Source organism: Chiloscyllium plagiosum, unplaced genomic scaffold (genome assembly GCF_037043375.1).
Source record: "Chiloscyllium plagiosum isolate Xiang-an unplaced genomic scaffold, Cpla_swu_hap1 HiC_scaffold_30, whole genome shotgun sequence".
Taxonomy (NCBI): domain Eukaryota; kingdom Metazoa; phylum Chordata; class Chondrichthyes; order Orectolobiformes; family Hemiscylliidae; genus Chiloscyllium; species Chiloscyllium plagiosum.
This window is the reverse complement of record NW_028270168.1, coordinates 7952251-7968644: the sequence shown is the minus strand read 5'-3', so window position 1 is coordinate 7968644 and position 16394 is coordinate 7952251. Positions and strand designations below refer to the sequence as shown.

General features: G+C 39.6%; 1 protein-coding gene and 1 long non-coding RNA gene across 2 annotated transcripts; one reads left to right on the top strand and one right to left on the bottom strand.

Annotated features, from left to right (window-relative positions):
* Positions 1 to 3190: 3190 nt before the first annotated feature.
* On the bottom strand, positions 3191 to 5243 carry cited4b (Cbp/p300 interacting transactivator with ED-rich tail 4b). Its single transcript, XM_043717269.2, has 2 exons — positions 5088 to 5243; positions 3191 to 4791 (listed from the first exon to the last, which is right to left on the bottom strand). The coding sequence occupies exon 2, from the start codon at positions 4750 to 4752 to the stop codon at positions 4102 to 4104; it is 651 nt and encodes a 216-aa protein (XP_043573204.1). The 5' UTR covers positions 4753 to 4791; positions 5088 to 5243; the 3' UTR covers positions 3191 to 4101.
* A 240-nt stretch (positions 5244 to 5483) lies between these two features.
* Positions 5484 to 12538, top strand: LOC122563487 (uncharacterized). The gene is made up of 3 exons (XR_006315618.2): positions 5484 to 5676; positions 6186 to 6608; positions 9528 to 12538. It is a non-coding gene; the product is annotated as an uncharacterized LOC122563487 (long non-coding RNA).
* Positions 12539 to 16394: the final 3856 nt, after the last annotated feature.

Sequence of the window (16394 nt, the reverse complement as noted above, 5' to 3'; positions counted from 1 at the left end):
GCAAATTGCCTTTGTGAACTTATCACCACCCCCCACCCCCCCATTGCAACCTCCATCCTGTGGAGGTGCTGTCATCTACCACTGCTGAGACTGCAGTTGTTGCATAGTTTCGACAGCCAGTTTCCAGTGTAAAATAATCAGAGCTAGTAATTTAAATGCAGCATAGCTTTGTAATGGAGATTGATTCATGTGAATGTGCTCATCTCCCACTCTTTTAACCTCACTTCACTTTAAGGTGATAATCAGTCTTGAGTAACCATGCAGAATTCAACTTGGCATTGAGTTTGATATAAAACATTTAATACAGTAGTATCATATACTTGGGAATAGCATCACCCTTACCTACTGTGACTCTTCCCTCTTTATATAACTGAAGGTGTACCTATAATAATGTCATACCCTTTCAACAATGCCATGGGAAATCTGCTACAAAATACTTTTTCCACTTAATAGTAGTCAAACTATTAAGTCTGACCTTGTAGCCTTCGAACCATGTAGTTTAACAAGACTATATAATTGTTACACAGCTGATTTTAATGTGTGCAAATACATGCCTGACTAAAGTCCATTTAAATCAAATATTAATCAAAATTAATATTTAAAACTGTAGACAGTTTGCTCTGCTCCACCTACTTTCATTAATGTTGTACACATTTCCTGTAGGTATATAACAAAACAGGAAACTGGTGGTTTCATGTGTTTGTTTGAGAAGTGCAGGAGGAATGCTTGATCAAGCATTCCGCACAGACTTCACAGGGTTAACCTACATCAGCAAAAAATAAACCCTGAGCAGTTTACCTCATTTACATAGAAAAAAGTCAAGAGCCTCCAGTTGAGGACAAACAGCCGCAACATCTGCAATTAATTCGTAGGCAAATTGTATTAGGTTATACAATGTATTTAACAAGTATAGTTAGCCATTAGTTAACTTTACAAAATACATCTTAATCAAGAGTATCAAAATCCATTGATTTTTTGGAAAGCTACAAACATCATTTGGGAATTGATTTGTGCACAATAACAACACAGAATTATCAAGACATCCTGAAGATTCAATGGATGAATACATCAACTAGTGTAAAAATAGAGTAGAGGTAAAAACAATGACTGCAGATGCTGGAAACCAGATTCTGGATCAGTGGTGCTGGAAGAGCACAGCAGTCCAAACAGCATCCAACGAGCAGCGAAATCGACGTTTCGGGATTAAAAATAGAGTAGGTAGACTCTAACTTCAATCCTTGCAATAAGTACATTGACCTGCTTTTCACCTGGGGCTTAAGCAGGGCATTAGTGTCAGTGACTCTCAAAGCATAGGTCTAAACAAGTAGATTTTCCTATTTATTAAGGTCAGTTCTCAGAACAATTCCCCCCTGCCACTATGTCCACCTGATGGGCAGCCTTCATGAATCGCAAATTTACCCTTATCTTGACAGCATCATAATTAAAGCAGCTTTTGATAATATCAGCTGGGTAGTTGTACAGATACTGTGCTTGACTACTGTCTCTGGAAAACAAGTCAATGAACTAAATTGCAAATCCTGCTGCACATAAATGTCACTTAAAACTTGGAATCATTTAATTCTAAGGTTTAAACATTGAGATGCCACTAATAGTGAGCCGTTAAGCACTTAAAACTGACATTAATTCAGTGTTTTATGAAAAGGTGAGAAAATTGGGAGAGTACATGGCACAGTTGAAGTATTATGGACAAAGGGTCAGATTGTTGGTTAGACTGCAAAGATACAGCAAAAACAAACCCAAAAACAAACAAAACAGCAAGAAACATTAAAGCTAATCAATGATTTGCAACAGTTCCTTTTTGCACTAGGGCACCAATGGCAAAAGTGACTATAACAAACTCTTTTGGGATTATATTCCAGTAAGATTATGCATTTCAACTGTCACTCATTTAATGAGGTCACATTCTTATTATATTAGCTTACTGACAGAACAATTCTGCTAACAGTACAGATTAAAGAGGGAAGATATACTCAGGAGAAAATTAGGCTTTTTGACTAGTGGTAATTTCAGAAGGGATTTTGAACTTAAATTGTAAAACCTGCATGTCTTTTTCTTCCATATGTAAGATGACTACAATACATTGGAAGCTGAATAACTTGGACTACTTTTAGTCAATGTACTTTAAGCTTACAACTTTTGAACTTTTACCCTCTGATCATATTTCTCTATTTCCTAATATGTTGATTTCTCTAATTTACTCAAAAAGAACCACCTGTGGCCCTAGTGACCAGCATTTGAAATACAAAAGTGCAATGTTCATAGCTTAATGATTAAGCTATCTGCACAATTCACCAGCAGGAAAAAAATGTAAGAAATACACAATTTTACACAAGAATTTACAGCTTTGATTAAGATGATTTATTTTGGAAAAGGGTAGTTGGATTTAATAAGCCTGAAAAATGCTGAAATTAGGATGGGTGGTAGTATTTGCTTGGCAGAGCTGATATCTTCACTAAAGGATTATACAACTATTACTTAAACAGAACCTAGCTTCAGAATAAGAGCATCAGTAATTAGTTACAGATTCATATAATGAGAGTCTGTATCAAAAATACCCTATTATTACTTTCCCAAATTAGACCTATAGCCCATCCAAGTACTTTGTGAAAAGTTAGAGATTTCCCACCTCAATTACCCTCTCGGGCAGTACATTCCAGTCTCCCACCACCCTCTGGGTGAAACTATTTTTCACCTCAATTTTAAAAGGTGAAAAGATTGGTTGAAAGGTCAATAACATAACCAAAGGTCACAGTTAAAGCAAAATTTCAGAGTTTTTTGGTGCTATTCTTGACAATTAGGTCAAGGAGAGTGAACCTTTCTTCCAGATTTCCTATTTGTTCTGACTTTGAAATAATTGAGAAAAAAGTCTTCATTAAGTCAGATATTGCAACTCCAAACCCCATATGCCAATTGAAGTTCTAAAATTGGATATGCCTGGGTGTTATTGTAATCCTTCCTACTACCCCATTTCTCCTGGAACTGGACTTTAAGGAATTGAAAATTCGAACTCAAGTTTTAACTACAAAAAGATTTCATAAATTCGCTCCAGAATACCAGATGTATTCTTTAGTTTCTGCTTTGCCCTCAAATCCGAAATCCTTGGAACTACCAATGTCACGCACAATGATTGAAGCAAAAACAAACAAAAAAAAAGAGAGTTCGCAGTAACTTCAAAAGAAAAAAAATGTCTTTATTCGTTTGTGTCTCGCTTCATCGATCAACAATGAGGAGTTGCAATTCTCTATCCTGAACAGAGAGTGGCGGTAGCAACTGGCAGTAGTCGAAATTAAACACTCCAAAAAAAAAGCAAAAAATATCCAGCGGTCAAACATAAAGTACAACTCGACTTTACACTGATCTTGTTCATAAAATAGTTAAAGTTATACACGATTGCATCCGTCATAAACAGCTCCATTCTCAAAGTCTACCTTGTTTGTAATATTTATACACGATACAGCTAATACTCTGCAGAGTTTTCCAAAAGAAAAATTTAGACTGGAACAACGGTGAAAGTTCTGAAGTCTCAAGTAATTCCTTTAACAGGCAGCAATGCTGTTCTTTGAGAAACAATGCTCCTTTTTTTGCAGCTGGAATTTCATCCCCATCCCCCTCCCCACAACTGCTGGCTATGTTCTAATCAAAAAAGCATTTTCAATCAAATTATAATCAAAATTACAGACAGCAAGTCATTGTGCCAACGGACAGTTAAAAATGATCAGGTTGAAATTGCACCGAAGCCTCTCGCGTCAGAAGAGAATTACTTGGGAATGTTGTTTTGCTTTTGTTGCGAACTGGATTACTTCTGGATTAGTCCTGGTTTCAGGTGGTCTAAGCATTCCTCCCCCACCCCCCTCCCCACCCCCAAAATACACTCCCAAAGGGCCAGCTGCCTGTTTAAAAAAAGGGACAATGATGCCTGGGTGTACGAAGGTAGACAGCGTCCACTTTCCCAAAAATGACCCCTTTTCTTTCCAGGTGCCAGGTTTGAGGGGGGTTTGTTATAAGAGGAACTGACTGGTTACCTTCCTCCCACCCATTCCCTCCTTCCCCGGCTAAAGACGGAAAGGGGGCAGGCCGTTCTCAACAGCTCACGGTGCTCGGCTGCTGTTTATTGACAAAGTCTGAAATGAAATCGAACTCGTTCTGTCCCAGCCAGAGTTCCGGGAGCTCCTGAATGCGATCCAAGCCGAGCTCCAACACCAGCGATGTTAAAACGTCCTCGTCAATGAGGTCGGTGTCCATAACGTTCAAGGAGAGTGAAGGGGCAGCGACGTGTGGTATCCCAGGCAGAGGGGTCGGGTTCATGGGACTCCGGTACTGCTGGCTGCTGTTCACCATCCCGTTGTTCATCCCAATCAGCGGGTGACCGTGGTATTGGTTGTTCAGTTTTTGTAAATGCATAGTGGCCATGAGCTGTTGAGGGCTCAGAGTCCCCAGAAACTGCTGTTGCTGCTGCTGCTGCTGTTGCTGGCTGCTGTACATCACGCTGGTGGACATTGGGTGGTGGGTCATCTGTCCGGCTAGGTTTCCCACCCCAGGGCGACCTCTCATACCCCCGTTCGAGTCTATGCTAGCCCCTCCGTAGTGCAGGAGCGGGGCGCTGGGGTGGTCTCGCCTTAATCCAGGTTGCGGGTTCTGCAGTCCGTTTATCCCCATGCGGTAAGTCTGAAGTCCGTTGGTAGCATCAGGAAACCGCCCGGGATTCATTGACACCATCATGTGTTCCGCCATACCGAGAGAGAAGACGCAAGAGGAGGGAGAAGAGAGTCACTGTAAAACAAAATAAACACCAGAGACATTGTAACCCAGGCTGATCATATACACACGTACACAGCGTTTCTAAAATTATATTAGAATTGCATTCGTCCCTCAACTGAAAAACAAAACTTTTACAACTGCAATTTCTCCAGCGGAATTAACGAAAGCCAAACTCTGAAACGGATGCCCCAATGGTTCGTTCCTCGGTTAACCTTCAAATTTCATGACGGGGCATTTAAGAATTTACACACACACACGAAAGTACAACTGGGAGAAATAGCAAGCGAGCAGAGAGAAACATTCCCTACCTTAACAAGCCTCTTTCTCTTCCAAGAATGCAAGACTGCAAAAAGAAAAAAAAACCCAACGATGAAACCGCAATCGCCTATGAAATTTCGTACATTACATTAATTGCTTAAAATTCACTTGTGCCGACCTCCTGAAGTGTGTCTCTTGTTACTGGGGTAGATAGAGATTATATAGTGTTCAGGCTAACGCGGGGTGGAGTTTGCTAACGTCTTGTACTCCAGGCTGATTGGTTTGACGACGACGCGTAAACGTATTATTTTAACTTTGGTATCACCCAGAGCCCTCGATAAGCTGCTGTTTACTTTTTCTCTGACCAATGATTGGTCTCCCCCCCCCCCCCCCCACTCTGAGTTTCCTGAATGCATCAAACTGACTCCCTACCGCCTGTTTGTTTTTAATTAGAGAGGGAGACGTCAGAACTTCGTCTTATTTACATTGCAGTTTGCCACGGAATATGCCTGCAAGGGCTATCCTTTCTAAAATAAAACATGAAGTGGGGGAAACAAGCACCATTAAAATTATTTAAACGAGTCTATAGCAAGAAGTTATGTTTATGACTGCACGCCTGTTCGGTGCTAAGCCTGCAAGGTAAGTACAGCAAGAGGAAGATCGAATAAAGATTAGCAGTTCAGGAGATTAAATAAACTGAAGGTTAAAGTACAAATTGCAGTTCTACCTTTGAAAACTGACCTCGAAAGTGAACAACAAAAAATTAAAATGCTCGTGCCCAGACCAGGTTGACATTCCCTCATCTCCAGGAATATACAGTTACAAAGCTGGGTTTAAGGTAGTTTATTTTACAAAGCTCAATCTGATGAGAACTACATTTACATTGCATTTAACTTGGCAATTTATCTTGTTTGGTTGTTCCCTGTTATCTAAACTAAATAGGTCAATGTCATTTCTTGAAATTGCTTAATAATGATCAGGTATTTATGCTCAAATCAGTCTAGAGAAATAAAGCGATCTTCAGTGGAATTGTCATTCATAACGAATATGAACTCGTGCAATCGTTTGTGTTCGATGCTTTACTGGATAATACATCAATTTTATGATATTTGCCAGCAAGTGATGGCCTCTCACTTTTTGTTTTACAGCTGACATTGCGAAAATATTAGCAGTGCAGTGTCGAAGCAGCAGTGTGGGTACCGTATTGCAAATACCTGGATAAATCCACCACTGTACATTGCACTGATATATGCACCTGTACACTTCGTGCAAGTTGCAATCTTATAATTCTTTGGAACTAGGAGATCCACGCAGTCAACTTTGTCCATGACCTTCCCATTCGGTGGAGCGATATCACAGACTTCTAGTCCCAGTCCTTTCTGGAGGGACAGAAACGTTTAAGCGTCATTGTCATGGAGAAGGCGTCAAACTTTGCACTAAGTTGCAGTGGTAACGTGACATTCCCGGGAAATGGCCTTTTCAAGTTAGTACAGTGAAGGCAGCCTGATCTCAGGATATAAGGATGGCTTACAGCACGTTTCGCCAGACAGCACAAGTCAAACTATGCAAAGGTAGCGGGGGTCGGATTGGAAGGATGTTTTCATTTCATCTGTAGCTGTAAATTGTTGCTTGAATTTTGTACGCAAGTTTCAAGTCTGCCACCACCCACAAGGATCGCAAGACACACACAGCATCGTCCTACATTTTGTACGATGTTGGTAATGTAAATAGAGTGAAAAAAAAGTACCATCAAAGGATCAACCATTCTGGTTTTCAGTCAGGTTGTGTATTGCAGAATGCAAAGTTTCTTGATCTTGCAAATTGCTTCTTGGTGTCTGAGAGGTTGGTAGCAACACTTGTTTGATTGCACTTTTGGTGCATTTGATTGGGGTTTGGATTTTCAGTTTGGCTGATTACACAAAGCCCCTGAGCAACAATAAAAAATGAATAGCTGCATCTGCTTGCTCAACATATTCCTCTTTTTATTCTCCGGCTTTAATCTCCTGTACCAACAGCTGCTTCTTTGATATTTTAAAAAAGAGAATGGTCTGAAGATATCCCAACATGATCACAATATTGTTCTTTGACTAACCTCTCTGGGTGCATCATTTCAATGAAATTGAAATAAAGATTTGCATTTATATATATATTTTTGTCACTATCTCAAGATGAAAGGCGACCACAAAATGTAAGAGCAGAGCCAGCTATCAGTCCATCGGGCCTGCTCCATCACTCAATAAGGTCATGGCTGTTTGAGTGCTGGGTCCCTCTTTGTTCATGATTTATGTAAAAATACAGGAGAAAATGTGGGGGTATAGTCAGTAAGTTGGGGTTATTGGTTGGCAGGTTGATGGAGAACAAGAAGGTCTTAGCTTGCAGGATAACATAGATGGATTGGTCATTTGAACAGACCAGCGGCAGATGCAATTTAACCCAGAGAAGTTTGAGGTGATGCATTTTAGAAGAAGTAATAAGAGAAGGGAACATTGAATGAATGGCAGCTCACCTTGGAAGATCAGAAGAACCAAGGGATCTTGGAGTACTTGTCCATATGCCCCTGAAGGCAGCAGGACAGGTTAATAATGTAGTTAAGAAAACTTATGGGACACTATATCAGTTGTGACATCGAGTATAAAAACAAGGAGGTTATGTTGGAGCTTTGGTTAGGCCATAATGTGTGCAGTTCCAGTCACCACACTATAGGATGGATGTGATTGTACTGGAGAGGGTGCAGAAGAAATTCAGCAGGATGTTGTCCAGAATGGAGCAGTTCAGCTTTGAAGAGAAGCTGGATAAGTGAGCAGGGAAGGCTGAAAGGGGACCTGTTAGGGGGATATAAGATTGAGTGACATGAATAAGGTGAATAGAAAGTAGTTATTCACCATAAATGAAGGGTCAGTAACAATGGGGCATGGTTTGAAGGTTAAATGCAGAAGATTTAGAGAGGATTTGAGGAAAATTATCTTGACTCAGAGGGTGGCAGGAATATAGAAATGTACTACCTGGAAGGGTAGTGAATGTGGGGAACCTCAAAACCTTTAAAAAATACTTGGCTGAAGACTTGACATAACATTCAAGTCTATGAGCCAAGTGCTGGAAAATGGGATGAAGGGAGACTCAGAATAGTCTTTTTTTGATGGTACAGACTCAATATTTGTACTGTATGATTCTTTGATAAAACTATTCATAGTTTTCTAGGTGTGGGCTAACTAGTGCCTTGTATAGTTTTACTAAGATTTCCCTGCTCTCTTTGAAATAAATACCATTTGACTTTCCTATTTCCTGCCAAACTTGGAAGCTAGTATTTTATGACTAATGGATGAGGATTCCCAAATCCCTCTGTTCTGTAGCTTTCTGTTGTCTTTCTCCATTTAAACAATACTCACATTTTCCCATATTATATTCCATTTGCCAAGTTCTTACCCACTTACTTAACCTGTCAATATACTTCCAAACATTTGTTGTGTCATTCCTAACACTTGCCTTCCTACTTTGTTTTGTCATCTGCAAACTTGGCTATAGTACTTCACTTTCCTCTTGAAGTCATTAATATAAATTGTGCATAATTGTGACCCTATCACTGATCCTGTGGCACTCCACTTGTAACAGGTTGCTATTTTATCCAAACTGTTTGTCATCTATCATTTAGCCAATCCTCTATCCATGCTACTATACAATCTCCAACACCACGGGCTCTCAATATATTAAGTAGCCTTATGTGTATTACTTTATTGAATGTCTTTTGGAAATCCAAATACATTACATCTACTGGCTCCTTTTTATTTATTCTGTTCATTATTTCCTCAAAGAATTCCAATAAATTTGCCGGACAAGATTTCCCCTTCATGAACTAATTCTGACTTTGCTTGATTATATTCTATATTTCTAAATGCTCTGCCAATACATCCTTTACAATAGAAACTAGGGATTAATTATTGTGTTTAGTTGCTCTCTTGTTTTCCCCTTAATTATTTAGTATTTTGATGCTATTAATCTCTTTTATTGTGAAGACTGATTGAAAATACTTATTCAACTCCACTGCCATTTCCTCGCTCCCCCTTATTTTTTCTCCAGTCTCATTAGCTAAGGGGTGATGTTCACTTTGATCACTATCTTTTCTTATGTTTATTTAATGAAGTGCTTACTGCCTATATTGATATTACTTGCTAGTTAAAATTTATTATCTCCCCTTTTTTGGACATGTTTTGTTGATTTTTGAAACTTGTCCAATCCTACGACTTAACATTAGTCATTGTCACAGGGTATGTTTTCTTTCAATTCGATGCTACCCTTAACTTCCTGAGTTACTATGTTTACTTTTGAAGCATCCAAGAATCCTTCTTCCTCATTGGGTTAGCTATTTCTTGTGAGTAATGGACTATTTTCTTAAATGTTTGCCATTATTCTTAAACTGTATTTTCTGCTAAGATCTTTTTCCAGTTCACTCTAACCAGCTCTACGCTCATTCTTTTGTAATTGCCCTTATATAGGTATAATACAGTTATCCTATTCAAGGAAGGGATTTGAATTAGAGGAGGGCAAAGGAAGTGTTTCAAAGATTCCCTGAAGACTTCCCTCAAGAAACGCAACATTGATGTTAACACATGGGAGACCCTTGTTCAGAAGAAACCAACTTGGAGGAAAGTCCTATATGAAGGAACACCATGCTTTGAGAACACCCATTGGCAAGAGTAACTATGGAAAACGAACCAGAGAAAGGAATCCCAATGGTTTCAAGGCCAAGGACCATTCTGACCTCCTGGAAACACTTGCTAAATGTGTGGTCGTCTCATCAGCCTCACAAGGACTCACAGAATCAGTGACCAGTGACACAGAATTTCTTGGATGGATAATCAGATTCATTAGCTTGTGTTTTCCGATGACAACAGTCCCACTGCACTGCAGTTGACTCTGAATTGTCTGTTAAGATCCCAGATGATGTTTTTACTGAACAAGTCAGATAAAAGACTGAAACATGGCTTATTAGGTCATATTTTGTTTATTTTTTGGTTTTAATTAGGTGGTTTCAAAACCGAAACACAAGGACAAAATGCTATATGTTGGATTTATCAATGATAATGAACTTTATTATGCAAAACAAATGAAGACAAAGCAGAATAAATCAAACTATTTTCACATAACGCACATTCAAAAATTTGCACCACATAGTCAATCTCCCAGTGCATGAAATTGTTGGAATTCTAAAGTGTATTCCAGTGAAGCTAGGTTTGTAGTAGATAGTATGAGAGAACCCCTGGCAGATTGTACTATGAGTGCATTAAGGAAAGGAGCATATTTGACTGGTCCATTCCAAACTGCATATCCTTTGGCTGTTCACAAATAAAGTTAAAAACCATACCCAAACTTATAAAGTGCACAACAGAAATTCCAATATTAGATACAGTTCTGCAATTGGACAGCATTTGTTACTCAATTCTGAGTGTGAGAAGAAATATATTGACAATTTAGAATTGTCAGTCGGATCATAGTATTGTACACTTGTGTGTACCGGAAGCTACATATATGGATTCACAAGATAGAGTATGTTGATGCACTGTGCCTGTTTCAATATAACAAAATAGATGAAAGTCTTATCTGCTTCACTTCTTTGGACACTGCCTTGACCAATCAAAGTCAACCTACCTTGTTTAAAATTTAAACAAAGATTGGCAGTTAACTCTCAATCATCATTCACAGATTCTCTCTCCATGGTAACACCTCTACCAATTGGAGTCTGTTTGCCAATGAATCAACATTCACCTGTCATACAGTATCAATGTGGATTTCCCTTTATTTTGGTCTCTCTCATGAATTGGCCTGATGAGTATAATAATCTGTGTGCTTTTTCAGCAAATGAACACAACTAAACAACTATTTGTGGACTATATTGCTCCTTTGGTTGAAATTCAGTAACTGTACAAAGATTAGCAATCAAACCAGGGACTTTATAAATCTAAAAGTTTCAATATTGTATTTGGTGGGATATTTACTGATAGAGACATTGGGGCTTGACAAAATTTACATGCTATCTTTGTATGACCAGCTTCAATAAAAAGAAAATTCTCCCCTTCCTCAATATATATATTTTGTTTCTCCGTGATCCAGTCAGTGGAAGAACAGATTTTTAATTCATAAAATGTGCTCTATCAAATACTCTCTTGTTCTTGAACTATGTTGAAAAAAAGCATAAGTTCATGGTTTACAACTCCCTGCATGCAAAATAAAGTTTTCTTGCAGTTTTGTGGGCACTTTTGCAGGTAATAATGAAAAGGGATTTGGGTGAAACTGCACTAATGTTGTCGATAATGTTGCAATAACCTGAGTGAGCATGGTTTCTTTCTGTTAATATAATTTAGTTGCAAGGCAATATCCAATGAAGCAAATATTTGACGTCCATGTATGTTATAGAAGATATACAACTCTAATCAGCACATAGCACTGCTCCTTCTAACATATCAATGATTATTTTTCATTTGTTGATGGGACATGACACTGCGGGTAAGTTATTCCCATTTCTTCCTGGTCCTTAAGAACTTGGTAATGAACCATTGTAATAATTTGTCTTATTGAACTGTTGTATTTTATGTGGTGTGGATTTATTCACAGTGCTGCTAGGCAGGGAGTCCCAAGATTTTGAACCAGTAAATAGAAAGTGATATAGTCCAATTTAGGATAGAGCTTAATCTGCAAGTGAACCTATGGTAATGTTCCCCCAATATGCTTGTAGCCCTTGCCCTCCTCGGTCATAGATGTTGTTAGTTTAGAAAATGTTGTCCTGGAAAATAATTAATAGAAGCTTTCTAGTTGCAGTTATTTCACACAAATAACTTCCTACTGAAACAAACATTTGCATCCCATGTAATGGCCTCACATTGACTAAATGTAAGTCTTATGCGCAATCAAATAAGCCTGGGTCTTGACAGCATGGGATATGTTTTAAACAATGCTGCTGGCATGAGTGGTCAAGACATTGTCAATTAATCAGTGGTACATTGTCTTCCAGAGCTGATAGTTTGTAAGACAAAGAAAGTGACTAGTTTGCAAATAACATTGAAATGTTGATGCCTGGGTCATCAATCCTTCATTGCTCTTTTCTCTGTTTTCTTGGTCCCTACCAACTTTTGTAGTGTTTGATAGCTGTTTTCTGTTGCATGCATCTTGTCAGGATTCATTTGTGGTTTTTTTGGGCTGCACATGTTGCTGTATTCATCAGTATGTGTTGCCCATCTCCAGTTTCTCTTGGTGAGTTACACTTTTGAAGTACCCAAGTCTGAGCGACGTACGTTGATCAACAGAACTGTCAGGGAGAGCTTTCCAGAGTTTTGACCTAGCAGCACTGAAGGAAGGGCAATTTGGATGGTGTTGGAAGTGATTTTTGTCTCCCTTTTTTATAAAACTGTTCTCAGTCGGTTGGAACAAGTATATATTTTTTCATTTTTAGCATGCTTCAATTAAACTTAGTTAACCAGATTAATAATAAAGGAAAGCTAATTCCAAGGTTTTCTTGAGTGATAGATTGGAGTGTTATTATCTCCCCCTAAAAAGAGTCACATCAACAAAAACACACACACGTCCAGGCACATACACAAACATGCACACACACAAACAGAGAGACACACACACAAACATACACACATGCACAAACATGTGCACACACACACAAACACACACATGCACAGACATATACATACAAATACACACATGCACACACAGACATATGCACAGATACAAACGTATGCACACGCGCGCGCACACACACACACATAATGAGCTTACAATGAAGCTTGTTGGAAAGCAGAGTGTCTAATACAGACTGGAAGGTAAAGCCTGTATATTTTACAATTTTCTTTTAGAGTTTGTAAAAGTGAAAACTGACTCTCAATGGTTTGGCTATTGTCCTGTCCTGTCAGCATTGGGAAAGCTTGCAGGTAACCTTGATATCTCTGCCAACAGTTGTTTGCCAAGTAATATTTTCATTTGTATTGGTTTGCTGAAACTGAGACAAATGAAGGTAAGAGATTTTCGCATTCTTGCTGTGTTCAGTTCATATTGCTTTCTCTCTGCATTTTTGCTCAAAGCAAAGTGAAGTCAGAAATCAATTCTGAAGAAGGTTCACTCAACAGATGCTGCCAGATCTGCTTTTTTTCTCCACCAATTTCTGTCTTTGTTGCTAGCAAAATATAAGTTGTCTGGCTCAATTTTCTTTTTCAGATTGAACACACCATAGGTAACCTTTCATCTCCAATATGAGAAGTTGTCATGTAAGTGGGAGTAAAACAAGAGATGCAAATTTCTTGACATCTCACTAAGTTTCAATACCTCTTGATTAAAATGCTAATTCCAAGACAATTAGTTTTCTATGCTTCTTGTATTGCCTGGGCTTATCATGGGCTGACAGCAGCAAACTTAGGTTAGCAATGTCCTTTTTAAAGCCATTTTTAAATCTTGAAACTCTCAAGTATTAAAGTCAAATAGGGGCAGCATGCTGGCTCATTGCTGCCTCACAGCACCAGGGACCCAGATTCAATTCCAGTCTCAGGCAACTGTCTATGTGGAGTTTGCAAATTCTCCCTGTGTCTGCGTGTGTTTCCTCTGGGTGCTCCGGTTTCCTCCCACAGTCCGAAGATGTACAGGTTAAGTGGATTGGCCAGGCTAAATTGCCCAGTGTCCAGGGATGTACAAGCTAGATGGATTAGCCATGGAAAATGTCAGGTTACAGGGATACCGTAGGGGGATCAGTTTGGGTAGGATACTCTTTGGAGGGTTTAATGGCCTGCTTCCACACTGTAGGGATTCCATAAAGTCAAATGATCAATGCTGAATATTGACCGTCTACTTTACAATCCTTAATTGGTCTGTAATTTGGAGGGGAATTTACAGAGGTGGTGTTCCTGCGTCTCTGCTGTCATTGTACTTCTAGGCTGTGCAGGTCAGGAAGATTGAAAGACACTGTTGAAGGACTGTTAGTGAGTTAATGCAGGGCATCTTGCACATGGTAGGCATTGCTTCGACTGTGCATCGATGGTGAAAGGGGCGAATGTTGGTGGTGGTGCATGGGGTGCCAATCAACGCGGCTGCTTTGTCCTGGATGATGTTGAGCTTTTTTAATACTGCTTTAGCTGTACTCATCCAGGGTAATGGAGAATGTTCCCTCACTTTCCTGATTTGTGTCTTGCAGCTGTTGGACAGGTACTGGGGAAACAGGAAGTAATTTACTGGCTGCAGAATTCCCAGCCTCTGACAGGTTATGATAGCCATGTAGTTATGTAGCCTGTCCAGCTCACCTTCTGGTCAATGATAACCGCCAAAATGTTGATAGTGGGGAATTTAGCAATGGCAATGCTTGAATATCATGGAGAGATGGTTAGATTCTGACCGGCTGGAGATGCTAATTCCCTGGTCTTTTTGTGGTGTCAATATTACTTTATCTTCAGTTAAGCTTTAACTTAACTTAGAGAGACCCATATTATGTCATGCAAATTCAAAAAGAAAGACTCCAGTAGGTTTAATCCATCACCATCAGGTTTATTCGGTTTATAATTTGCTGTGATTGCCATCGATCTAGAGTCTTATCTCATGTTTGAATATCTTTAAATTTATCTGCTGCTGAAACCTTCATTACTGCTTTAATTTGCTCAAAATTTCACTATTCCAATTTTGTCCTGGCCACCCTCCCATAATTTGTACTCTAAGATCTCCAGGTAATTCAAAACTCTTATTTCCTGTGTCCAACTTTATACTAAGTCTTGTTGAATTGTCCCCATTGCTGACCTAGATTGGCTCTGGTTAAGCAAGGTCTTAATTTTAAAATTATCGCCCTTGCCTTCAAGTCTCTCCACCTCTCATTCTCCATTCGTCACTGTAATCTCTCCCTTACAATTTCCTGAGACCTTTACACTTTGCCAGTTCTGGCCTCTGGAGAATTCCTAACTTCAATCTTTGCTCCAGAACTTACTGCATACCTAGCTAAGCTGTTCCAGTACAGTTACAACACTGTCATCTACCTGACGATGTGGAAAATTGCCCAGGTATGTGCTGTACGCAATACCACCCCATCAGTTTACTCTCAATCATGAGTAAAGTGATGGAACATGTCATCAACAGTGCTATCAAGCAGCAGCTGCTCAGCGATAACCTGTTCAGTGACGCCCAATTCGAGTTCCACCAGGGCCATTCAGCTCCTGACCTCATTACAGCCTTGGTTCAAATATGGACAAAAGAGCTGAATTCCAGAGGGGAGGTTAGAATCACTGCCTCAACATCAAGCCAGCATTTGATTGAGTGTGGCATCAAGGAACTCTAGCTAAACTGAATCAATGGGTATCGGGGCAAAGTTTCTGCTGGTTGGAATCATACATGGCACATTCATGACTCCTAAGATACTGTTGCATTGTTCAAATGCAACAAGATCTGGGCAATATCTGGGCTTGAGTTGACAAGTGGCAAGTAACATTGTGCTGCACAAATGCCAGGCAATGACCATTACCAAAAAGATATAACTACCACCCCTTGTCATTCAATGACATTACCATCACTCAATCTCCCATAATTAACATACTGGGGTTTACCATTGACTAGAAACTCACTGGACTCACCACATAAACACAATGGCTACAAGAGCAGATAAAAGGCTAAGAGTATTGTGGGGAGTAACTCACTTCCTGACTCCTCAAACCTTATCCATCATCTATGAAGCACAAATAAGGAGTATGATGGAATGCTCCGCAGTTGCATGGATGCATGCAGCTGCAAAGACACTTGACAATTGTGACACCATCCAGGACAAAGTGGCCCACTTGATTGGCACCACATCCACACGGACCACTGCCTCCACCATTGCTCAGTAGCAGCAGTGTATACTAACTACAAGATGCACAGCAAAAATTCACCAAAGATTCTTAGATAACACCTTCCAAACCCATGACCACTTCCATCTTGAAGGGCAACGGCAGCAGATACAGGAAAAGATGATTACCTGCAAGTTCCCCTCCAAGACACTCACCATCCTGACTTGGAAATATATTATCATTCCTTCGCTGTCACTTGGTGCAAATCCTGGAACTCCCTCCCAAATGGCTTTGTGGGTCTACCTACAGCACATGGACTGCAGTGGTTCAAGATGGCAACTCACCCCCACCTTATCTAGGGCAACCAGGGATGGGCAAGAAATGCTGGCCCAGCTCGGGACACCCATATCCCGCGAGTGAATAAAAGAATAGCTTCTTTTGTAAATCTGTTTGCTTCTTCATCCTCATTTAAGACACTCCTCAAGAGTGACTAAGCTTTTGGTCACCTGGCCTTGTATGGCTGGGTGTCAAATTTTTTCTAATAATGTTGAAACGGACAGTACAATTTTA